This window comes from Euleptes europaea, chromosome 5 (assembly GCF_029931775.1).
Source record: "Euleptes europaea isolate rEulEur1 chromosome 5, rEulEur1.hap1, whole genome shotgun sequence".
Taxonomy (NCBI): Eukaryota; Metazoa; Chordata; class Lepidosauria; order Squamata; family Sphaerodactylidae; genus Euleptes; species Euleptes europaea.
In genome coordinates this window covers 35,468,306-35,494,245 of record NC_079316.1, presented here as the reverse complement: position 1 = coordinate 35,494,245, position 25,940 = coordinate 35,468,306, and the positions used below count along the sequence as shown (strand labels likewise).

The window sequence follows — 25,940 nt, the reverse complement described above, 5'->3', positions numbered from 1 at the left end:
TGCATTTTGGAAAAAAACAACCAAACAAACAAAGAAGAAGAAGTATAGTCTAAGACAGGGTTCCCCAGCCTCTTTGAGCCTGCCTCTACAGGTTTATGTCACCGGGCTTGTTTTAATGGCTTCTTGTTTTTATATTGATAACCTAATTTTAATTGTAAGCCACTATATGCTAATAATGAAAAAAAATTACAAACACGTTCAGTGTCAACTGATGGCAGACTGCATGGTTTTATATGCTGGAGAGTGTAAAGTAGAATGAAATTACTTTGCAAGTGGATCCTAAAAAAGTACAGCAAGTGGGAAGTTTGAGAACCACTGGTTTAGATAGAACAACCCCTGACACCAGCATTTATTTTAATGGAGTTAAATGAATTTACCCTAGGGTGACCAACGTTAAGATCTGAACTGTTCATGTATACTGTTCATGTATACCCAAGGCTAAAGTGTCCCTGAGTGATCACAGCATCTTCCATAACTCGTAAGTCAGATGATAGCATTTTAATTTAGACAGTAATTGCCTCCAAAAGTCTAGTTTCATTCAACATCAGCTATTCCAATGCCAAACCACACTCAGTCAGTTTATCTTGGAAAGGTTCACATTCACCCAAAGCCTCAAACCATAACAAAGAAACAAAAGGTCAGTCTATTACTGTCCAAATAAACAGAATAAACTTTAAAGCAAGTGCAGTTTAAGATTTGCGTGTGTAGCATTGTCTATTATATAGCAGGCTATGCATTCTCCCACCCCTGTACACCCGTTTGATGTAAACAAAGGACATTCTTTATTTGATAAGACAGCTTACTATGACCTTACCAGAAGCCATTTAACTGTTTATTCAGTTTTGCAAACTAGCTTTCTCAATCAAGATTTCTGCATGAAATTTCTTTGAAACTTTGTATGTTGCGAACATCACATAGGACAATAAAATCACCCAGAGTAAACCACACTGAGTACGTAATTTAGGGTAATGCATCTACTTCATTCAGCCATTAATATCATCCAATATCTGAAAATGCTTTATTGGCTCTTTCTGGCCCAACCCTTCAACAGAGAACCAGCACTGTGCAGCGGTTAGAATGTCAGATTAGGATCTGGGAGGTCCAGATTCGAATCTCCACTCTGCCACGGAAACTGGCTGACTGACTTTGGCCAAGTCACTCTCTCTCTCAGCCTACCTACCTCACAGGGCTGAGAGGTTAAAACAGGAGAGCGAAGAATGGTGTTGTAAGCTGCTATGGGTCCCTACTGGAGAGACAAGCTGGGTACAAATATCTAAATAAGTATGAATACGTTGCAAGCTCCAGTAACAAAAAAGTCCTCCTGTATGTTTCATGCCATAAACTTTCTACTTCATTTCAAAGAAAGACAAAAACAGCACCGGGTACAGTGAATGGCATTTCAAATACCTTTGAGGATTGGTGTGGAAGTATATACAACTATTTTTATGTATGTATATAAAATATTTATGTCACACCTTCTCTACCACACCAAAGTGAGATCTAAAGCAGGTGATAATAATATAATAAAAACAGAAACACACTATTGGGAGGAGCCATGGCTAGTGATAGAGCATCAGCTTAGAGTGCAGAAGGTCCCAGCACCTCCAGTTTAAAAGATCAGGTAGTTTGGTGTTACTGCCTGAGTCTCTGCCTGAGACTCTGGACAGCTGCTGCCAGTCTGAGTAGACAATACAGACCTTGATAGACCAATGGCCCATTAGGGGTATCGCCAAGTTTAGATATTAAAAAAATCACAGCATCTACTCACTAGTTCAATTATTCATAGCATACCAGAGCACAAAATGTTTTACCAAGAAAAAGGACATACAGCATTCCAGAGGAATTTACAATAATCTCAGCTGTAGGAGAGATTAAAAGGGAAGGGAGGAACGAGACAAAATAATAAGAGAATAAAATGTGTACAAATGTGTTTACATGGACTTGGGCTTTGCTTCAGGAGGGAAAGGGGGAAGAATAAAGGATTAAGGCAAAGATCTATAGGACAAGGTTTTGTTTTACAAAGATTCTTAAGCATGCAATATGTAGATAATAGAGGAAATTAAACACAAACTTTACTGTTTCATGAAACACATATATCCTATAGAAAAGACATGCTGGATCAGACCAAGGTCCATCAAGTCCAGCAGTCTGTTCACACAGTGGCCGAACAGGTGCCTCTAGGAAGCCCACAAACAAGACAACTGCAGCAGTATCCTGCCTGTGTTCCAAAGCACCTAATATAATAGGCATGCTCCTCTGATCCTGGAGATAATAGGTATGCATCATGACTAGTATCCATTTTGACTAGTAGCTATGAATATGTTCATCCCCTCTTAAAACCTTCCAAGTTGGCAGCCATCACTACATCCTGGGGCAGGGAATTCCACAATTTAAATATGTGTTGTGTTAAGAAATACTTCCTTTTATCAGTTTTGAATCTGTCACCCTCCAGCTTCAGCAGATGACCCCGCATTCTAGTATTATGAGAGAGGGAGAAAAGCTTCTCCCTGTCCACTCTCTCCAAACCATGCATAATTTTATAGACCTCTATCATGTCCCCCCTTAACCGCCTTCTTTCCAAGCTAAACAGCCCTAAGCGTTTTAATTGCTCCTCATAGGGCAGATGCCACTTACTCATATTCCTTGCCCACTTTCCCACTAGCAGGATTAAATACAGCAAGTATTGTAATCCTTTCCAAAATACCATTGTCTGCTTCATCATTCCTACTTACTAGGAAACGCCCTGTGTTTAAATGCTAAGAATCACCTCCAGTCAGGTTTTTTAAAAAAACTTTTAAAATATTGAAAACAGGGAGCCACCCAATGCAGTTCTACTCAGAACAAAGTCCAACTTTATTCAGTGGGCCTTAACCCCAGGGAACTTTTTTCAGGATTGCAGCCTTACCCAGCCAAATACAGACCCATGTCTCTATGTCAGCACTCAGGTTCCTGGCAGGGGTAGTTGTACAGTGAGACCTACTGAGATGGTTACATCAAGCAGCAGATATGGGGTGCACAATCAGATATTACCGACCAGATAAAACACCAGATACTTCCAATATCAGATTGGCAGTATCCAGTACTACAAAAGGCACTCACAGTATTTCCTGGTTCCAACATTTCATTCCTAATATCCAGAATTGGGTCGGGAGGCCTTTCTGCTACTCTGCAGGGAGTGCCTAAACTCTTTAAATGTTCAAGGGCCACTGTGTCTATGTGTCATAGATCTGGCCTAAAGACTCAGGAGGCCAGGTCTGCCACCCATTAAAAATAATGGCCCTTTAAAATGTAAAGCGCCCATGTGCCATGGGTGCAGTCCAACTGGGGGGGGGGTGCTGAAAATAACGGGCCGAACTCTCATGAGAGGAAAGAATCATGCAAGAGTTGAGAACGTCTGACAGGGCATGTAAGGCTTATGCAACATGCTTAAAAAGATGGGGATTGCAGAAGGATGGCTGCTCTTGGCCCAGGTAGTGGGTGGAGGTGGAAGGCTCAGGAGACACTATTTGTTGAGACACCATATGTAGAGCGAGGATTGAAGGACTTCATCATATATGTATCAGGAAGAATGAATTTTAAAGGGTTTCATTTTTACTCCTGCCTTTCCATAAACTTAAAGTAGCATACAAAATCTAACAAAAAAATCACCAGCTTTAAAAAAAAGTTAGTAAATAACTTAACACAAAAGAAAAATACCACTCAGCACGTTAAAATACCATAAGTGTCACCATTAGCAGACAGAACTGTCTGATTTTACAGAAGTGCCATCAGTCATTCAACATTAGTGATCTACCCAATAAGCATTCTATAAAGCCTCACAGAATTTAGCTTTCCTTCAAAATTGAAGCCACATTTAACAGCATTACAAAATTTCTACAGATTTAGATCATGTATTCCGATGGCCACACATAATTTTTAATTAAAAAGAAAACCACCATAATTAAGGCAGCCTCTCCAAAGAGAAGTCAAGGGCTTCATAATTAAAAGAAAAAAACACATCACATTTGGCAGGCACCCATGGCAAAGGCTACCCACAGCCTGCTTTTGATGGAACTCAATTAGGACTTTTTAAGAACTAGAACAAAATGAAAATTGGAATACATACAAACATGCTGGGCATGAATATCACTATTGTTTGGGGGTGGGGAGAGAATAACAGATTTCCTCTTAATTTTCTGGTAAAAGCAAAATGCTACATAAAAAGTGAAGGCAATGAATTATATCCCTTCTATACAAGCAAATAACTGAATATATTTACATTTGTAAAGCAGAACTATTTACAATGCATTTAAGTAATAAGGTTTATACAGAAGGGCAAGGATATTAGCAACATTTTTCATCCTTGCTCTTCTTTTTTCATGCAGTTCTAGGGCAACAAACCTACACATTTGATATGATTAATACATTTTGAAATAACTTCAAGAGAGGCTGAAAAGGGCAAAATGGTGTTCAGTCTGCACACAGCCAAGTTTTGAATAAGAGACAACTGCAAAGGACAACTAGAGAAAGAGTCCATGCATGATCCACAGGATGGAAAATCCATTTCTAGCTCTACTTAAAGATCCTATGGAAGATCCTATGGCTTAATTCAAGAGGGAAACTCCCTCTTGAATTAAGCCAACAGTAGTTTGTCATCTCAGTATTATACAAACTTAGATTGCAAAGAATGGGTGTGGTGTAAATGGACCTATCTAGAGTGACTGGTTTGTCAACCTTAGTAATAAGACCAGTACATGAAGATTTCAGCATGGATTTATTTTTGAAGACCGTTGTGTTAATTAGTTCTTCCTTTAACAGTTCCATGTACAGTGAGGGGGGAAAGTATTTGATCCCCTGCTAAATTTGCCTGTTTGCCCTCTGATGAAGAAATGACCAGTCCATAATTTTAATGGTAGGTTTATTGTAGGGTTCCCGTCTCCGAATCTTTCTTAAATTCCCTTCGGGAACAATGCCTTATAGAACGCTCTGATCAAACCCTGCCTCCTAGTGTAATCGAACAAGGAGGCTTTTGGTACAAAGACTCGAAATTATATGTGCCCAAAACGCTCCGAAAAGACGTCTTGCACTTGGCTCATGGAGTAAAAACAGCTGGACACTTTGGATTCCTAAAGACCCTTCACCTGTTGCGCAGACAATTTTGGTGGGGGGGAATGCGTTCTGACATTGACTCTTTTATTCGCAGCTGTCCTGTTTGCGCCACAGTCAAACGATCTCAAGGCAAGCCCCCAGGACTGCTGCAACCACTTGAAATACCCAGCAAACCCTGGGAGGTGATTGCTATGGACTTTATGACGGATCTCCCTCTCAGCGGGGGAAAAACTGTATTATGGGTTATCACTGACTTATTTTCTAAGCAAATACATTTGGTTCCATGTGCGGGGATCCCCTCCGCTCAGAAATTGGCCCGCCTCTTCGTGTCACATGTCTTTAGACTACATTCGTTTCCGCGCAAGATAATCTGCGACCGCGGCAGTAGTTTTGTTGCAAAGTTTTGGAAAGCTTTTCTCAAATTGGTGGGGGTGGAGCAGGGATTGTCTAGTGCCTACCATCCCCAAACAGATGGCCAAACCGAACGTGTTAATGCTGTACTTGAATGTTATTTGCGCTGTTATGTCAATTACCACCAAGATAACTGGGTAGAATTGTTGCCTTTTGCAGAATATGCTTACAATAATGCTGTACATCAGTCCACTGGTTTCAGCCCGTTTTATGCAATATATGGACAGGACTTCAGTCCTATCACCCCAATGGAAAATTTGGAGGGGGAGGGGGATGCAGACATTGCCTCTTGGGCACACACCCTCCGCACCACATGGCCCTGGCTGGTTAGCAACCTTGACCGAGCCAAGCGCAAATACAAAGCACAGGCTGATAAGCATCGGTCCCCCGGTGGGGACCTACAAGTGGGTAACCTGGTATACCTATCCACCAAAAACCTGCGTTCCACCCGTCCGTGCCATAAGCTCAACGCTAAGTACATTGGCCCATTCCCCATCACTCGCATCATAAATCCTGTCACGGTGGAACTATCTCTCCCCAAAACCTTAAGGCATGTACACCCCGTTTTCCACATCAGCCTCCTGAAGCCCCATATTGCTTCTCCGCAATGGCATCCAGAACCGCCTCCTGAACAGCCCCTAATGGTGGGGGGGGAGGAACATTTCGAGGTCTCCAAAATCCTAGACTCCAGCATTCACCATGGGGTCTTGCAATATTTGATCCGCTGGAAACACTTCCCCCCTGCCTATGACGAGTGGGTTCGCGCACGAGATGTCTCCGCCCCCAAACTCGTCAACGCCTTTCACATTGCCTACCCAGACAGACCAGCCCCCTTGCAGGATGGGAGGGGGCCTTAAGGGGAGCAGGATGTCAGGCTGCTATCTCGGTTTCTATGTTTCCTCTATTCCTGTGCTGAACCGTCCAGACTTCAAGGACGGCTCCACATACCAAAGCCTGGGAACGCTACCCCTGGGAAAGTGTGCTCTGTTTATGCTTTGTGTGCTTTGTAATCTCCCGCCGTTTTCAAGCTTTATATTGCCAACTAGTGAGCGAGACTCTCATACCTGTCATCTTATCCTCAATGCACTGTAATGCCTTTTTGACCAGTAAAAGCCATCTGCTTGGATTCTAATTGTCTCTGTGGTGATTTCTGGTTCTTTGGGTCAAGAGTTGACAGAAAGACAAGATAACAGGAAAAACCCCAGAAACCCAGAAGACAAAAGTCAGAGATTGATGTGCATTATAATGAGTGAAATAAGTATTTGATCCCCTGTCAACCAGCCAGGTTAGGGTTAGGGTTCTGCTGTCGACAGAAGCAATCAATCCATCAGATTCCAAACTAACCACCATGACCAAGACCAAAGAGCTGTCCAAGGATGTCAGGGACAAGATTGCAAACCTGCACAAGGCTGGACTGGGCTAAAAGACTATTGCCAAGCAGCTTGGTGAGGTGACAACCCTAACCCTAACTGTCAACCTCCCTCGGTCTGGGGCTCCATGCAAGATCTCATCTCGTGGAGTTGCAATGATCATGAGAATGGTGATGAAGCAGCCCAGAACTACACAGGGGGAACTTGTCAATGATCTCAGGGCAGCTGGGACCATAGTCACTATGAAAACAGTTGGTAACACACTACGCCGTGAAGGACTGAGATCTTGCAGAGCCCGCAAGGTCCCCTTGCTCAAGACAGCACATGTACAGGCCCGTCTGCAGTTTGCCAATGCACATCTGAATGACCCAGAGAACTGGGTGAAAGTGTTGTGGTCAGATGAGACCAAAATCGAGCTCTTTGGCATCAACTCAACTCGCCGTGTTTGGAGGAGGAATGCTGCCTACGACCCCAAGAACACCATCCCCACCATCAAACATGGAGGGGGACACATTATGCTTTGGGGGTGTTTTTCTGCTAAGGGGAGAGGACACCTTTCCCACATCGAAGGGACGATGGACAGGACCATGTATCGTCAAATCTTGGGTGAGCACCTCCTTCCCTCAGCCAGGGCATTGAAAATGGGTCGAGGATGGGTATTCCAGCATGGCAATGACCCAAAACACACGGCCATGGCAACAAAGGAGAAAGAAGAAGCACATTAAGGTCCTGGAGTGGCCTAGCCAGTCTCCAGACCTTAATCCCATCGAAAATCTGTGGAGGGAGCTGAAGGTTCGAGTAGCTACACATCAGCCTCGAAATCTTACTGGAGAGGATCTGCAAAGAGGAGTGGGGCAAAATACCTGAGTGTGTGCAAACCTGATGGCCACCTACAAGAAACGTCTGACCTCTGTAATTGCAAACAAGGGTTTTGCCAACCAAGTACTAAGTCATCTTTTGCAAAGGGAGCAAATACTTATTTCACTCATTATAATGCACATCAATCTCTGACTTTTGTCTTCTGGGTTTCTGAGGGTTTTCCTGTTGTTATTCTGTCTCTCACAGCTACAATAAACCTACCATTAAAATTATGGACTGGTCATTTCTTCGTCAGAGGGCAAACAGGCAAATTCAGCAGGGGATCAAATACTTTTTACCTTCACTGTATCCCCTCCATCTGACTCTACAGTTCATGCATCTGATAAGGTACGATGTTGGCTGCAATAAATGTACTAGCCCAGTGATGGCGAACCTTTTAGAGACCGAGTGCCCAAACTGCAATCCAAAACCCACTTATTTATCGCCAAGTGCCAATACAGCAATTTTACCTGAATACTGGACATTATTGCTAGGGTTGCCAGGTCTCCAGCCACCACCTGGAGGTTGGCAGCCCTAGTAGGGGAAGGGGGAGGGATGGAGAAAGGAAGGAACTGGGAGAGGAAAGAGAAGGAAGGAACTGGGGAAGAAAGGATGTAAGGAAGGAAGGAAGTGTCCTGGGTCGGGCCTCAAGCCCCACCCAGGACTTGCTCCAGGATGCACACCCGAAGTTCTCCCCCCCCCCTTACCAGCAGCTCTGGGGAGGCGACGGCACGGGACAGCGGAGACGTTGGGCCCCGGCGCGGCTGCATTGGGCACCTGCTGTTGGGGGCAGGGGAGGAGGGGGCAGCGAGGGCGAGCGCGCCAACACTTGTGACCCTGCCAGCCTGTGGGCAACCTTAGGGGGCGGGGAGGGAGAAGGCAGAAGCCACGCAGCCACGCCCAAGCCGGAGGACTCGAGGGTGGCTCCGGCTACCCCACAAGCTTACCGCAGGAGTCAGGGACGAGCGCGAACGGGGGAGAGGGGGAGTATGGTGGGAGATGGCAGGCCTTTCTCCGGCGGACGCGTGGCTGTTGAGGGGCCGCCTGGCCCTCCACGAGTGCCCGGAGGAGGAGGAGGCGGGCGAAAACGGCCGGGGGAGAGGCGCCTGAGGAGGAGGACGATGGCGGCGGCAGCCTGGAGCTGGACTGCTGGGAGCCGCCTGAGGGGGACGAGGAGGAGGAAGGCGGTGAGGAGGAGCTGCTGCTGGAGCCTAGAGAAGGAGGCCCTGCCTCGTTGCTGCTGGCCTCCCCGCCGCCTATCAGCTGTTGCGGGGCAAGAGGGGGGGAAGAGGAAGAAGCCAGCCGCGTGCGTGCGAGGCAGGAAGCTGACCCGCTGACGCACGCACGGTGGGGGGGGAGCTCAGCTGGGAGAGGGAGGGGCACAGACAACCCAGGAGGCCTTTTGGAGCTCACCCACGTGTGCCGGCAAAGAGGGCTACGCGTGCCGGAAGTGGCACCCGTGCCATAGGTTCGCCAACACGGTACTAGCCTTTAGGATGTCACAGCACTCTTTCTTCAGTTTTGCCACAAGACTAAAATGTCTACTTTTTAAGAATGGAAGATAATTGTGTACAATTATGCACTGGCTGTTTAATGTACTGAGACTACCTGGAAATCAATATTCTGTCTCTTTACAGCAACAATTCTTATAACACAGGGACACCTGACTGTAGAGTCCAAGAACACCCACCCCAGACCAAGTCAGAACTTCACTAAAATTAAAAGCTCAGAGGCTGCTACTGATAAAAAGAAAGATTTCCAAAAAGAAAGAGGCCTGCTTGACATAAAGGTGATTTACTAAATTGTGGGTTAAGGACTGGACAGAGGCAGTAACTGAGAGACCCAATGTATGATCTTGATCTCTGAAAGGAGGGCAGTAAAGTAATCCATAATCCATCAAATCAAGAATGATGGCTATGATTAATGTTTTTAGTCTGAAAGCCAAAACAAAAGTACCTCTGGAATAATGGAAATATGTCCTTCTAAATCCCTCAGTCATGAGAATATTCATATTTTTCCTCAGATGTATTAGCTGCCTATGTGCTGCTGCTTCAGCACTCCTTTTTCCCTTCAAGATATTGCTTCTTTCTGGATGTCACATGGGCTATCCCAGCCAATCAGGGATTATACAGTAAACAGAACGAAGTCACAGTACTACATTAGCCAGTTACATTTCGCTGTTTGACAATATACCTGAAGGTAAATTCTGCCTCTCACTTTAAAAAAAATTATTTTTCAAACAAAACATACAAACATAAACATCAAATTATTACACTGTACTGGAACTTACCGTATATACCCATGTATAAGCCGACCCGCGTATAAGCCGAGGTGCCTAATTTCTCCCCAAAAATGGGGAAAAATTAGGCACTTGCGTATAAGCCGAGGGTCGGCTTATAACCCCTCCCCCCCCGCAGGCTTACCTGGGCTCCCGGCGCAGGAGCAAGCGGCGCGGTCCTGGCGGCGGCGGCACGACCGGGCGAGGGCCGGGGCAGCCTCCCTGGAGCTGCAGAAGGCCGCCCCAGGCCGCTCTCGGCCGGCAGAAGCAACGGCGTGGCCGGGCGAGGGTCGGAGCCGCCGCTCCAGGCCGCCCCAGGCCGCTCTCAGCCGGCAGAAGCAGCGGCGCGGCCGGGCGAGGGCCGGGGCCACCGCCCCAGGCCGCCCCAGGCCGCTCTCGGCCGGCAGAAGCGGCGGCGCGGCCGGGCGAGGGCCGGAGCCGCCGCCCCAGGCCGCTCTCGGCCGGCAGAAGCGGCGGCGCAGCCGGGCGAGGGCCGGGGCCGCCGCCCCAGGCCGCCCTCGGCCGGCAGAAGCGGCGGCGCGGCCAGGCGAGGGCCGGAGCCGCCGCCCCAGGCCGCCCCAGGCCGCTCTCGGCCGGCAGAAGCGGCGGCCGGGCGAGGGCCAGGGCAGCCTCCCTGCAGCTGCAGGAGGCCGCCCAGGCCACTCTTGGAAGCAGGAAGCGGCGTGGGCCCGGTGGCGGCAGTAAGTTCCCCCCTCCCTCCTCCCTCCTCCTCCCCCCTCCCCTACCCGCGTATAAGCCGAGTTCGTCTTTTTCAGCCCTTTTTGGGGCTGAAAAACTCGGCTTATACGTGAGTATATACGGTACTTTATTGCGACAATCCAATTATAATCTTCTTTGATTTACAGTTTACTATTTTCTGATTATATTTGCATATCTGACAGTACATTTCTTAACCAATAAAAAATAGAATGTAAGAATTTAGGTATCAGCTGTATCGTTAAGGAATACTTTCCATTTTTCATAGAACTCAGAGGTTGATCTCTTATGCACTAAAGATGTTAATTTAGCCATAGTGGCATTTTCTGTTAACTTGTTTGCCCATTCAGTTACATCTGGGTATTCCTCTGCTTTCCACTTTCTTGCATAGACTACTCTTGCCACTGTCACCCTATAGATATTCATTATATACTTTTGGCATATTGTTTGGTAAAATGTTTAATAACATACTTTTTGGATCTCGCACAAACTTAATTTTTAATATCTTTGCATTTCATCATGTATCATTATCCAATATTTTCTTGCCTTTCTACAAGTCCATCACATATGATAAAATGTTGCGCCTATATTTTGGCATTTCCAACATTTTTCACTGAAACCCTTGTTAGCCTTTACTATGTCTTTAGGTGTTATACACCATCTAAAATGCATTTTATACCAATTCTCTCTTAACATTTGGCATTCTGTGAACTTAATTTCTTTTGACCATAGATACTCTCTCAATTGGCTTCAAGAAAGGGCAATCTAAATTAATTGGCAAACATTTTTATGGGCGCTGCAAAAAAAAAATCAACAAAAGACAGGATACTTTTCTATGCTACCAAAGATGTTCAACAGTGCACTTTTCGTTCATCCAAAGTGATGATTCAGATACAATTTTCTTCTCTTCACTTGTACAACTTACTGGAACAACTCTATACACAGTTGTGATTTCCAAATGAATCAAAGTGGCTAAAACAGATGGACTGAAGTAGAATCAGGCACTCTTTAATGCACCACCAATAGTTTATACTATCCAGACATAACTTCCAGTTTCCCACTCTCAGGAAGACACAGAATTAAGTATAGAATAATTCATTTCAATATGATTAAGGAAACCCAAATCCAGTTTTTCCTGTGCACACCCCTGCTCCCAGTTCTAATCCAATGAATGCAGTTTTGAAAGGATCAAAATTACATAGATTCTGATAAAATTTATGGGTTCTCTATGTCTACCAGAAATTTCTATGAAAGGAAGGTAACATACATATATGGATTCAATGTCAAATAACTAATTATGGATGAAATACAAAGTAATGCAAACCACATTATTTTCTTGTAATGATATGTTTTCTCTTTTTCTGTATACAAGCTTGATTGGTTAGTTACTCCCATTTCACACCACAATACCCTGGCTGAAATCTATTATCTTTCCAGCACCAACAGCGGAATAAACCATCAGTAACAAGTTACATGTTTTGTATATTTATGTATTTACAAAAACACAATGCAAATAGCAAAAAGGAATGTCTGTCATAGAATGGACCACTCACAGTAAGCTAGGAAATTCCAGAAGTCTTTAAAGAATGCAAGAAAAATGTGAATAAGAAACATTCTTGGAAAAACATACTAGAATAGAATAAACACATGCAAACTAAAAGGACAGTGTTTATGCTGACACTTATTGGGATCATTTTCCCTGCCTTGTCACAAATTTTTGTAGCACTTCACATTATTCCTTTAAAGTATGGAATGGGTGAGGTGCCCTGATAGACTTGCCTCTGGCCTTTAAAACTTGTCCAGTATTGTTTCTGTCTTATTCTTGCTGATAGGGCTATATCCATACCGCAGGACTTTGTGAAAGGCAGATGACGAGTCCACTTTAAACAGGAGTGACTCTGATTTAAATTAAATCGATTTAAATCAGGATTTAAATCTTTCATTAAAAATCCAAATTTAAAAAATCCGATTTAAATTTTTAAAAACCGCTATTTTTTTTTAAATCATTTATTTTTATCCACCCTGCTTTAAATGATTCCATATTAACTTCAGCAAAATGACCGACAGCACATTCCTGATTTATAAGGGAGAAAGCCCTTAGGAGGCCAGAAAGGTGCTTCGCCAGCATTGCTCCAGCAACGCCACCCTGGCATAAAGGCCCGCACCGGCGTCCCGGGAGGTGTTCCTGGGGCATTCCAAGGGGAGGAACGGCTGAAAATGTGGGGGGGAGGCCCCATTGAAAACAGCAATGCTGTGCCACCAAAAATGGTGTTGCAGCAACACAGACAGCAGGAACAATGACGTAAAAAAAAAAAGCCTCAGAAGATTGTAAGATTAATACATCGAATAAAAACAAGGACAGTTCTCCTATAAGTTCTATAATTTTTTATTGTTATCAAGTTGGTGTTATATATTAAAGAGAAAAGAGTTGTTCTTTTACTTGGGAAGCAAGCACCTAAGGCCTAAATACGTTAACCAACCCCAAGATCCTGACAGGCTCTTACAAGAGGACCTGCTGACTTTTATTTTCTTTGGTCATATAGTTTACCCCTAAGTAGCACTTTTTCAGAGCTGTTCAATTTTTGCAGAGTATAAACAAGGAAAAAGGAACTGCCCAAATCTAAGTGTTGCCAGATGAGCTGCTCTGAATTCCCAAGATCTTTGTTTTTAAGATTCCTATCCAATTGTAACAAAAATAGCAAAAGTAGTCTAGGAAATCTGGAAAGTATGCAATAGTAAAATATACCCAGTAAATATGAAAGTTGTGCTTTTCCCCTGTAACATTTTTTAAAGAGCTCATTATTTTTACCTTGCAAATAATAAACATGACGCGTGATAAAACTGACATTTACACTGCACATCAGTATGTGTCATGTGCCATTATTAAAGTTGAAGCATCTCCTCACCTGTATTGCTTACCCTGACTTCCAGATGGCACAAAACTAGCTATGGCATTAAATCACTGACAATGAACCAACAATACTGCAAAAATGTTGCTAGTACTAGACTGGACTACCAAGTCAGCAAAACACAGGGTCCTGGGAATGTTCCTGGCAGGAAAAGAACAACCAGTAAGGAATTTGGTAGCGAGCAGGTGATATAAACACATATAGTTCGACTTTCTGGATCATGAGATAGAGCTCTGACGGACAACACTACTTTAAAAGGAAGACAATATTTTATCTCATCTACTGGGACTCTGAACTAGATTGAAGGGAGGATTCAGATAACATCACACAAGTGTTAAAACAGTGCAGTGATAACAATGAAGATTAAAGAGGGTGTTAGTACCTATCAGGTGGCTGAAACAGGAATAGATCATGTTGTAAAGCAAGTAAGTGTTTCATGGTGATCTTGATGCATCTATTTTAACCAAGACCTTCATTTTTACAGTGACATTTTGAACTATTAGGAAATGGACAAATTAAAAAAACGTATTTAGTTTTCCGCTAAAGTCCCTGATGGAGAGAGTTGAGCCTGCATGAGAAAAGAAGAATTAATGTAGCTGTTCAAACAAAATACCTTAGAAATAACTTGTCAATCATATCACTAGTTTGCTAGCACAAATCAATGGAATAACCAACAACAATTTCTGGCAATAAATAATGTTTTCATTTTGTAATTTATAATGGATCAACAGCTTGTACTGTTGCATAAAAACATGATCCTATACAAAAGTAACCACACAAGAATTTCAGATTAGAACTAGCGATGATCCTGGCTTTTAATGAACTCTACGGAAAGACTACGGAGGACTTTCATTCATAGGGTCGCCATGAGTCGGAAGCGACTTGACAGCACTTAACACACACACACACACGGAAAGACAGATGGTACACATTAAAGAGAAGAAAAGCAGTTATGGATGGCACAAAAGTACAAGGCTTCTATGCTTTTATGAGCCAGCAAGATTCCCAAGAAGCTACTTCGCCCATCCCTAATGTAACATGACAAATATCATCTTTTCTTGCTAATGATAAAATATGTAAGCCAGTCTCATAGTAAACCTCTCGGGGAGCAAGCCTAGCGAGTCTACTCAGAAGTCCCATTTTATTCAGAAGGTGTTTTTAGGATTGCAACCTTGCTCTTTAAGTTGCCATGGCACTCATTTTTCTCATCGTGCAGATTACATGGTGGATAAAATCAATGATTTTTTAAAAATAAAAAACCTGACTTTTTAATTTAAGTCAGATTTTTAAAGTTTAAATCAGGGGGTTACCGTACTTTGTATTCTCGGCGATGTATTAAGAGTTTGAAAATGTTGTAAAAAACATCACTTTAAAAGGGTTTTTGGATACCATGGCTTATAAATGGTTGGAAGACGTCTTCACAGCTAAAGGGCCAAACAAAGTTCGAACAGTATTTTTTATATTGTTTTCAAACTCTTAATACATTGGTGGGAATACATAGAAAGTGCGAACAGTATTTTTTATAACATTTTCAAACTCTTAATACATCGCTGGGAATACAAGTGCGGTAACGCACTCAGATTTTTTTAATGAAAGACTTTTTGAGGGGAAAAATTATCTGAAGATAGTCATGCTTTTCCAAAGGTTTCTGTAAGACTACTTTGGGCTTTTTTTTTTATCTAGAAGATATTATCACAGATGCTTGGTTTTGCATTTCTCAAAACAGTGAATTTGTGTCTGCAGAGATAACATGCCTCTTCTTCACAGCACAAATGTTATAAAATAAACATATAGTTGAGAAAAATACCTTAATCCCATTGCTCCTTTGCAAATGTATGTACACTGAATCAACCCCTTGTCTCTTAAGTGCTCAATTTCAAGAAATTCAATAAAGAGAAGATTGTTTGGAGTGGAGTAGATCTGCACAAGGAGCTAAGTGTGAGGAGAGGGGGCAAGCAGTAAAAATGTAAGTGAAACCTTTTTGAACAGAATATTCCACAAGTCTTGGGATCTTTGTATGTGAAGCCTGAGGTTTATCATATTATTCTCTCCCTGGAGGAAAAAACCTATAATGTCAGCAGGCCGTAAAAGAGTGTAGAAAACCATGATATCTAGTCTTACTGACTAGTGATTTAAATGAATTTGATTTAAATCAAATCCATCCTGGTAGATTATATAGTAATCTCAGACAGTAAAAGAGGCTGGCAATACCAAGGCATAAAAACAAATCTAGATGTATTTCTGCAGGTAGTATGTAGTTCAACTACAGTAATCTACAAAGATGGCTTAAAATACAGAAGTGGATCCAATAGCCTCTTCTGAAGTACGAAATATCTTCTACACAGAGGGTTTATTTTACCTCTTGTGCTAGAAAAGTGAAATGTCTTTCCACCTGTACAAGAGGACTGTGCTACCTCTTTCATGAGTGAAAGTAAGAACTTCACTACAGAAGATATTGTTATAGATCTGTGTGGACTGGCACACTTTGTAAGCCTTGTGCACGAGTTTCCCCGGAGTTGCATTCGAATTGTCCTTTTGTTCACAACTGAATCCAATTCCATTCTGTTCCACAGGGACCTCTGTATGAGGCTTTCTAATTAACAGAAATGTAATGAATGCTTTGGTTGCACCTTTACTATATTTATTTTAGTAAATGACTTGAAATAAGAATACTAGAGGTAGTGTATACTTTTCCTCGTGCCTCCCACATAGTTATAAAGCCTAGCCAATCCATTTGATAGAAAATGAAATTAGATTAGTGTCCATTAGCTTGATACAAAACTTAAGCCAAGGCCAGTTTTTAAGTGATTAAAATGCATTGCCTGTGTATGGAGAGCAACAGAAAAAGCAATTTTCTATGTGCTTGTGATATACTTCTAAAATAAATAAGACTGATGAATTTGCCTTGGATGAGTAAGATCTGAACATTAGTATGCAAACAGCTGGTGTCAGGTGACAGTTTTACCATGGCTGAGCAGATCTGATAACCAACACCAGAATAATCATCTTGAAGCCAATTAAAGAATTATGCAGTTAATAATTAGAGGATCACATCAAACAAGACCCATTACACCTGGCATTGGTAAGTTCTCTCTCACATTTATAGGCAAAGATAATGCAGAGCAGAGAGATGCGTAAAGCATTTGACACCACTTAGTAAGAAGATGTTTTAAAAAGTTAAATTCTTCTATATTTCAAAAATGGCACTTTTCAACAAGTATGTCAGCATCTCAACACCAACTGTTATGATAGTAGCAAATAAAATTCTAGCATCTGTTAGCTTTGAACACCCAGCCATCTGTTCCAAAGAAAAAAAGCACACAAGAAAACAAAGCTAAAATTTATTGTAATCTAGGTTTATTTCATCCATTTCCATTGCAATTCTACTGTGAGGCAATCCAAGGTATCATAAAGCACTTAGAAACATATTTCTAAATAGAAGAATGAGATAGTGGAAACTCCCCCTAGTTCACAACTAGTATGAACGATGTTCAGCCTACCCTAAGTCGCAGACATTAGGGTTACAACTGGATCCAATGGTCCTCTTATCTTCCACGCAAAGAGTTTATTTTACCTCTTGTGCTAGAAAAGTGAAATGTCTTTCCACCTGTACAAGAGGACTGTGCTACCTCTTTCATGAGCAGAAGTAGGAGAATCACAACAGAAGATACTGTTACAACTGGGCAGTTCTGCAAATTACTAGCACCTGATAACCAAGAGCAGTTTCAGCTTCAGAAATAACTTGATATTTGGCCCAAACACTGAGTTCTGAAAACCATCAGTAACAAGAGATTAAAATTATATAACATTGCTATATAGAAAATAATCATTCATCACTTTCGATCTTCCTTTTTCCCTTAGAAGCTTTCAACTCTTATATTTGGGCTACAAGGAAGACAAACTACCACACACAGACACAAATTCCCCATGTTGTCTCATTTGCAGTTTTGTCACATTAATGTATGAAGCCACCTTGTACCAAATCCGGCTGTTGGTCCATCAAGGTCAGTATTGTTTACTGAGACTGGCAACAGCTCTCCAGGGTCTCAGGTACAGTTTTTTTTACCTCACCTACTACCTGATCCTTTTCTCTGTAGATGCCAGGGATTGAGAGATGCCAGCAGATACTCTACCACTGAGCCATGGCCCCTCCCCATGGGGACTGTCAGGCAAACACAGCCTTGACGTGGAGGAAGTGTATGGGAACTCAAATGTTAAAATATAGAAGTTAAATTGTGGCTACGAAGTTCAATTGTGTTCCTTGTGGTTTTCCTGTTTTGCATGTACAAAAAGAAACAAAGCAACTTCAAAATCTTACAGAATTACTATTTTATCTGCCGAGTCATTTAGTGTTGAATGTCTGCAGCATACTAACAACGGCCAGGGATGAGGGCAGGATAAAAATCCAATAAATAAATAAACCATTTAATTCTTAGTAGAGTTGTGTGTGTAAAGTGCCGTCAAGTCGCAGCCGACTTATGGCAACCCAGTAGGTTTTCAAGGCAAGAGGCTAACAGAGGTGGTTTGCCATTGTCTTCCTCTGCATAGCAACCCTGGTATTCCTTGATGGTCAAATCAAATCAAATCTTTTCGATACAAGATCAGCTCTAAATAAAAATTAAAAAGTTAAAATGTACTAACCAGGGCTGACCCTGCTTAGCTTCTGAGATCTGACAAGATCAGGCTAGGCTGGACCACTCTTTTAAATCCACTGAAATCAAACCTGTTTCAAATTTTGCTGTTCGAGTCATACACCACCACCATTAGCTACCCACTGCACAAGAGAGCTCAAGAAGAAAACTATTGGGGTGGGGTTTCAATGCAAGAATGTATCTTTATATTGAAACATTACATAAAGCCTCAGGTTTTCCATCACATGACAAGTATTAACATAACTATCTCCAACAGACATCTGTACATCCAATTGGTATTATTTTTTCTAATAAAACAAATGGATCATCCAGATCATAAAAATTACAGGTATGGGAATAGAATTCAGCTTTCACACACAAACACCTCAAGGGACATGAAAAAACAAAGATACACCATGCCTTAAAGACACACCATGACAGGAATGGGCTCTAAGTAGCTTCACACTAACATGTCAGCCTGTATCTGTATCATCGGAATACAACAAAAGGTATGCCCTCTGGATGCAATGCAACTAATCTCTGCACCTTTAGAGACCACAAATTTTTGCACAATGGTCAAGTCATGATTACATCCCTTGCTATTATTTTTGTACACTTAACAGCTAAGTATGCAGGCAGTTTACTGCAGTTGGTTAATACTGAGCAATGAAGAAGTTCTATTAGTAATGGCTCATTTACACATGCAAACAATTAAGTGATGAATACGTACATGAGAACCAGTTCTATCAATCTACAGAAATTGTTCTGTATCCTACGAAGTATGCACATGACTAACGTGTCTCAGCCTCCATTTCTACTTGGCATATTCACTTTTTAAATTGCGCATTCACTTGTTGTATCTGGTTTCGACTAGTATTTTTACACATGTTGACTTCAATCCAGAGCTCTTGGTTTTGTGTATGTGCTTGCAACAATATTTGCCATGAAACCTTCCACAACTACAGACCCCCTATGTATACTACGACACAAGCAGTCTTGGGTATAGGCTCCCTGGCATTGCTATCTTAGATTAATAGACCAGATATAATTATACATTGTATGATATTATACTACTTATATTATACTATTCTGATACTAATTATATTATACTATTCTGATAGGTTAAAGTACATACCACTAGATTTGTACAATAATGATCATGTACTGCTAAGCATTTATCATATAAGCTGGTTGAGAGGTTCAATACACATATATACCGATAGCACTTTATAATAATAATAAAGTACTGTAGCGCAAATACCTTGTGTGAAGGTACAAGAATTTGTTTAGGTCTCTCTCTCCTTTTTTAAGTCTTCTTAGATCCATAAATTATTTATTAGAATAAGTAAGAAGGTATGGAATGACTTATATCTGCTCCAAATAGTAGTTGATGAATGTCTTGTTGTAGGTATTGAGTATCGATTCTGTACAATGTGTGTATGTTGTTTGTTTCATTTTATGTTGTTTTGAAAATAAAAATTTACTAAAAAAAAGCAGTCCTATGATACAGAAGTAATAATACATGTTAAAAACAAACAGCTTTATTAGTCTATCTGACCACATCAGAGGTCAACAGGTTATTCACTCCAAAAGTTTGAATGCTTAACTTTAGTCTTACATTGTATCCATTTCAATAGAATAAAGTATGTCTAGCCTTTTCAATAACTTTACATACTCCAACAAGACTACACATAAACTGAAGTATGTTTGCCTCGTTTTTTAAGCTTTCCAGTTAAAGTGTCTAGCTATAATTATGTCAATGTACTTAGTGTAACATCCAAACAGACAAATTCTTGTCTTCATTCTTAGAGCCCAACTAAACGTGATAGAAGCAAATAAATTTGTCTGGCACAGTTAGAACAAATGAGGCACATGGATGAAAAAGTGCTAGAATTTCCTGTAGTCTATGGCTTATGTTTCCAGCAATCAATTCCCCTCCCCCAGCATTATTCTCTTAACCTTTGGGTTGACTGAGTGATCCATTAGTGGAAGGCCCTGGCGGATGTTAATTTTTGCCTCATTTCCTTCCACCCAACAGTCCCTTCCAACCGCCAGAAAATTGATTTCAAGAGTCACATGCAGACCAGCAACCAAACAGAGTGGAATGGCAGTGGAAGGAACGGAAAGGAACAAAATTGAAGCTTCTCCCTCGTTGATCAGTGGAGCTACACCTGTAGAAGATGGAGGGGAAAATCCAGTCTCCTTCCTCCTCCTCCTCCCTGCAGCCCCCAACTTACACAGCTGGCTGTTAGTCTACTCAGATCCTATGACCCCAGAAATCAACTTTCCAGAGGCTGGAAGGGATTGCTGGGCAGGATAGAGAACAGAGAAGCAGCAAAAAAAAAACTATGTTAGATGGAAGAAAATATTATTCTAGAGAGGCTAGACAAAAAGGTGGGTACAAGGACAACACCCATAATCATTCATTCACTCACTCTTCATGCATCTGTTTCAAGCAGGGTCTTTCACACATCTCGTCTTCCACATCAATGCCATCTTAGATCTCCAGATAATTATAAGAATCATGTGTTTTTCACTGAAACCAGAAACTGATTAAAATTCATAGACCAAATCAAACTTGGCTAAATTAAATCAGTTTGAATACCCACATCTCTCCCTCCCCCCAGTTTAAATCCATTTTTTGTTTCCAACTGCAGAAACAATAAAACCTCCAAGGAGCAATATCTGCTACAGACCAATAACTGTGTTTAATATGTTCAGCTATTTCTTTCTAGATATTTTCTTTGGGAACTTGATGAAGTTGATATAGTAAAACTGCACAGTAAGCTTTATTTTGCTTCCCTTTCTGTGTGTCTCAGGTTTTCATGCATATTTATATTAAAATGTGAATAAAGAATGTGGGGGGGGGGAGACCAACTCAGAAAAGTAGGCCAAAATTAGATATATCCATTGCAAATTTGGTTTGCAGAAGTGTTTAACAGAAGCATTCTTCCTGTCTAAATCCTTTGTTCCCCTATCTAATAGCGCTTTAAAAAGAAATTGGCTTGGTTAAGACACAATGGCAAGCCATGACTGACACCACATGAACTGAGTCTGAAACAAAACTCACAAGCTCACATGCTCCCTTGTTGACTTCTATTCTTCCATGTTCCCCTTCTACTAATGCACTGCTATCTCCCCCCCTGCTGTGCATGTGACTATGAGGGACAGGAGGCTGTGCTGCCCCCGTGAGGTAAAATAGTCACTCAGATGTTTTGACACCTGAGTCTATGGGAGTGCTACTCCAGCAGCCGATGTTTTTCCAGAGGGTGACTGAGGAAGAGTGCAGACAGGAGAGGGGATTTGCCTCAGCAATGGAGCAATTTCATGTGTAGCTCTGCCTGATGGCATGGCAGTCTGGTGTAACTACCTCTGGGAGAAGACAGAGTTGTGAGGCCTGTCTCTGGAGATGAGCAAATCTGGTAAGTACAAGCTTTAAAGAGAATGCCCCACATAACTTGTATATAAATTAATCTTCTCTGTTGTTTTATTAAACCTCCTGCTTCAGTGATTTCTGTACTCTTCCGGCTCAATACAAAACTTACCTCACAACAGTGACCCATAAGCCTTTACTCTTGCTACAGTAAAAATATCTTGTAACTGAGGGGAAGGTTTCTATCTCGAAACCAAGCAGTTCCCCCAAAGTCATCAGGAAAGGCACTGTGGGAACACTCAATGTCAAGGCAGAGGGCAAACCACATAGTGGCAAACCACAGTTTGCAATTTCATCCAAGTCAACAAGCCAGAATCCACCACAAACCAGTGAGGGAAGGAAATGCAACATGCAAGGGAATGCACAAGCCCACACATCATTTTCAGGCTCAGTCACAATTTGGTACTGAACTAAACCTGAACTAAACATTGATGTTCCAGAATGCTGCCACATCCCATAGTTTTAACCCAAATTTGATTAAGTCTTAATGAGTTTTAATATAACCAATTGTATCTTCTTATTCAGATCATAAAATATTTCAGAACAAAGTGACTTTCTGATGTAGTTAATGGCTTAGAGACAATCTTTGCACACAGAAGTTTGCAAATCCAGTGTCTATCATATCCAGCCAAAGGTAGCACTGCTAGAAAAGACCCCAGTTCCTGTCTTGAAACCACTGCCAGCCAGATTGGATGATACAAAGCTAGACGGACTATTCAATATTAAAGTGGTGGAAAGTGCTGTCAAGTCACAGTTGACTTGATGGTGACCTCGTAGGGTTTTTGAAGCAAGAGACACTCAGAGCTGGTTTGCCATCGCCCACCTCTGCATCGCGACCCTGGACTTTCTTGGTGGTCTCCCATCCAAATACTATCGAGGGCCAACGTTGCTTAACTTCCAAGATCTGATAAGATTGGGCTAGCCTTGGCAATCCAAGTCAGTATTAAAAGCATCTTCATATATTTTATCTACTACCTCCAAGCAGTGCTTGATTCTAGCTATGCTGGACAGAAGGGGAAAAAAACAGTGTCTGATCAAAGGATGAGCAAGAGAACTCTCCCTCTGCTGGGTAAGCCATTCTTGAGAATTCTCTAAGAAAAAAATGGAAAGAGGAAGATCCATCAACAGGTGCTACTAACACAGTTCAAGGGAGCTATGAAAAAAACACAAGTATAACAGGAATTTAGAAACAAAAATATAGGATGACATTTAGATAAAAGGTAATAAACTATTATAATCTTTGTATATTATTATTACACGTTAACTGTATTACTGTTCCCAAAGTTGATGATGAATAAGCACCAAACCTGATAATAAATTAACAGTTTGCTGGTTTATTCAACTTTTACACCTTGGATGGTGAATGTCTAAAATAGTATGGTGAATGTCTAAAATAGCATGGAGTTTATAGATGTTAAAAGATGCCAAAACCTTTGTAACATCCAATCCAGTATCTTCTAAGAAAACAGATATATTATGAAAATCCAAGGCAAAATACATGAAACCATGAGTTATATTTTACAGAAATGCTGATAACAACAAGATACAACGTCTCCATGCGTTCATACCAAAAATGCTTGGGGTTTTCACCAAAATAAACCTCATCACTTTTCCTAGCACATACTGAAGGTTCCTCCTCTTCCTCTTTTGTGGCTCCAGATACACAAGTCACTTCAGAAAACATTGATATTAACACAGCTGCCCATGCTGATATTATATTGGCAACAAAAAATATGAGTGGGACAGATATATTTTGGTTATAGACAGATGAATCAACTCTGAACCCTGCCTCAGCACAATTTCAAAGGGAAGGCGGGAAAATGAACTGTCCCAGCTCAGAAATCCTTGAGCCATTACAAGCAGAGTACACTCCCAATCCTTTTCCTCCATGTTTCACCTCAGTTCATAATGTCTGGAAACCAGCCCTCTTTATCTTCCAGTTTCTTTTAATTGGGGCAACAGAACTAATTTGGTGGCATATCTTCCTGGTTACCTTTGAACCACAAATTCAAAACTCATAGTTCATTATTTATTTTAAGATAATCTCTTTCAAAAACTTTTAAAAGCATGTACTGAAACAGAATGCCCATTTTAAAAAGGGTATAAAATCCAGATACCAGCCCGTACTACAGCCATAAGCTACCTACTCCAGATAGGTTTGTCCTGAAGTAAATGGTCTGAAGATTCAGCCTAGAGAAAGCATCATTTGACAGTGTGTTTCACTATAGTGGAAAAAATAATTCCTTTCATTTAAAAAAAATCTCTTCAACTGTTGCTCAAATGCCAAGAGTTTTACATAACAGCCTGACTTCAGAAAACAACATTGATAAAATGACAGTGTACACAACAGAAAGTACTACAGCCAGTGTTGTAATATCTAATCGCGGAATGCAAAGCTGACATTTCTAGTGTGGAAATACTACAATGATGAACACAAGCCAGAATTACTCATACCATTTTAAATAAAGCATGCTGTGCTTGACTAGGTTTCTCTGTGTGCTTGTGTGCACGCACACACGCACACAGGAGCACCATGACCATCCCACAAAGAAAGTACACCATGAATTCACTGCTACTGTGACAGGACCTTCCAAGGGACACCAAAGTTCTTTATCCCCAAGTATCTTCAGAAAGTCAAGATCAGTTTCCAGTATGCTAAACAAATCATGGTAAAAATACAGATGCACCTTTCTCAAGGCCACAAGCCCAGCTTCTTTAAGTCTGCGGTATTCTAAATTCACACCCAGACCACTACTTACTGCCAGTATCAACCAGCACCTCCCACTCAGTAGGGGGATACTACGCACGCTTGCCGACCTCCGGCCTGGCCCTTACAAACCAGGGGTTTGCATTTGTGTTTCATTTTCTCCTTGCCACCCATGCCTTCCAATCCCACTGCCCTCCGCCGCACTTCGTGTTGCCGCTCAGAAGTTCTGCAGAGTTTCCTCTTCAGATTTCACGCAGCCCCTGGCCTGCCAAAAAGTTTGCCCGAGGAATTCTGTAAATTCATCTGGCAGCCTTTCTGGCTGCCCATCTGGAGAATATTTCAGAGCGAGGCAGAGAGAGAGAGACCTGCAAGAAGAGCGCCCGTGCCCCTTCCCCCCGCCTGCTCCAGAGACCTGGATACGGGTGCTTAATGACTCCCCTCCAAAGCCCCAGTCGGCCAGCGACGTCTGCAACTGAGCAACAGTCCCGTCTAGCCGTTTGCAGGCAGGCGTCAGCGGCCACTGGCCAGCCAGGCCCACCCCCTCTCCCTTCAGCCTGTCCCTTTTCCAACATGGGGGGGGAGGGAGAGACCCGCTTTTTAAAAAGGGGATTCAGCGACTCGCAAAGAGGGATCCGAAAAACTCGTAAACATCTTTTTTTGGGGGGGGAGGAAGCCCCCCCTTCAGAAGAAAGCAGAAGACACGGAGCCCCAACCCACGATCTGCATGCAAGTCATCTGCTTCCCCCCCCCCTCGCCCTGTCCTGAGAGAAAGCACATCTGGAGTCAAGATTCCCCAAGCCCATGCTGGAATGCGACTGGAGAAAGAGGAAAGTTGCAAGCAGGATCTCCCAGGACCAAGCAGGAGGGAAGGGCAGCCAAGTTGATGGTGACTCCCCCCCCTTTCTCAATTCTACCCAAATCTTGCAGTCACGTGACAGGCATCCTCTCTCTCTCTCTCTCTCTCTCCCCCCCCCCCCCGTTTACCTGCAGTCTCTCCGTTGCCGGCTGCCACATATTTCTCCCACCGGGACCTGGCGGGGAGGAGCGGGGCGCAGCGGCTGGCGAGCTGAGCGGAGCGGCTGCAGGGCTGTGGCCAGGCTCTGGCTCTGGCTCACATCTGCGCGGCGCGTGTCAGGTCGGGGCGAGCCGGGGAGAGAAGCCCTCCGCAAGCGAGCCACTGGCTCTGGGCGCCGGCTCGTGCGCGGGGCGAGCTCCGCCGTCCTATTGCGCCAGCCTCCACCCCGGGCCCCTCGGCGCAGCGGGGGAAAGAGGCGGCCCCGCTTCGAGCCCCGCCCCGTCCAAGCCCCGCCCCGTCCGGCCCTCCCACCCACCTACCCACCCACAAGGCGCTCTTCCCCCCGCCTCCCCTCTTTCCCTCGGCGCAAACGCCCCGTTCCGTGGCGCGGCGCGCGCCCTTGCAGCCTTGCGCGCTGGCTGGCTGGCTGGCTGGCGCGTGAGGCTCGCGGACCCGCTGCGTGGCCAGCCCGGTGCGTCAGAGGCGACGCGGGACCCGCTGGCGCGTCAGCCAGAGAGCTGCC

General features: G+C 42.9%; 1 protein-coding gene across 1 annotated transcript in view; it reads right to left on the bottom strand.

Annotated features, from left to right (window-relative positions):
• Positions 1-25,470, bottom strand: part of PID1 (phosphotyrosine interaction domain containing 1) — a 122,418-nt gene extending 96,948 nt beyond the window's left edge. Inside the window, exon 1 of the mRNA XM_056849749.1 lies at positions 25,387-25,470. Coding sequence (XP_056705727.1) covers positions 25,387-25,416 — 30 coding nt within the window. The 5' untranslated portion in view covers positions 25,417-25,470. The remainder of the gene's footprint in view (positions 1-25,386) is intronic.
• Positions 25,471-25,940: the final 470 nt, after the last annotated feature.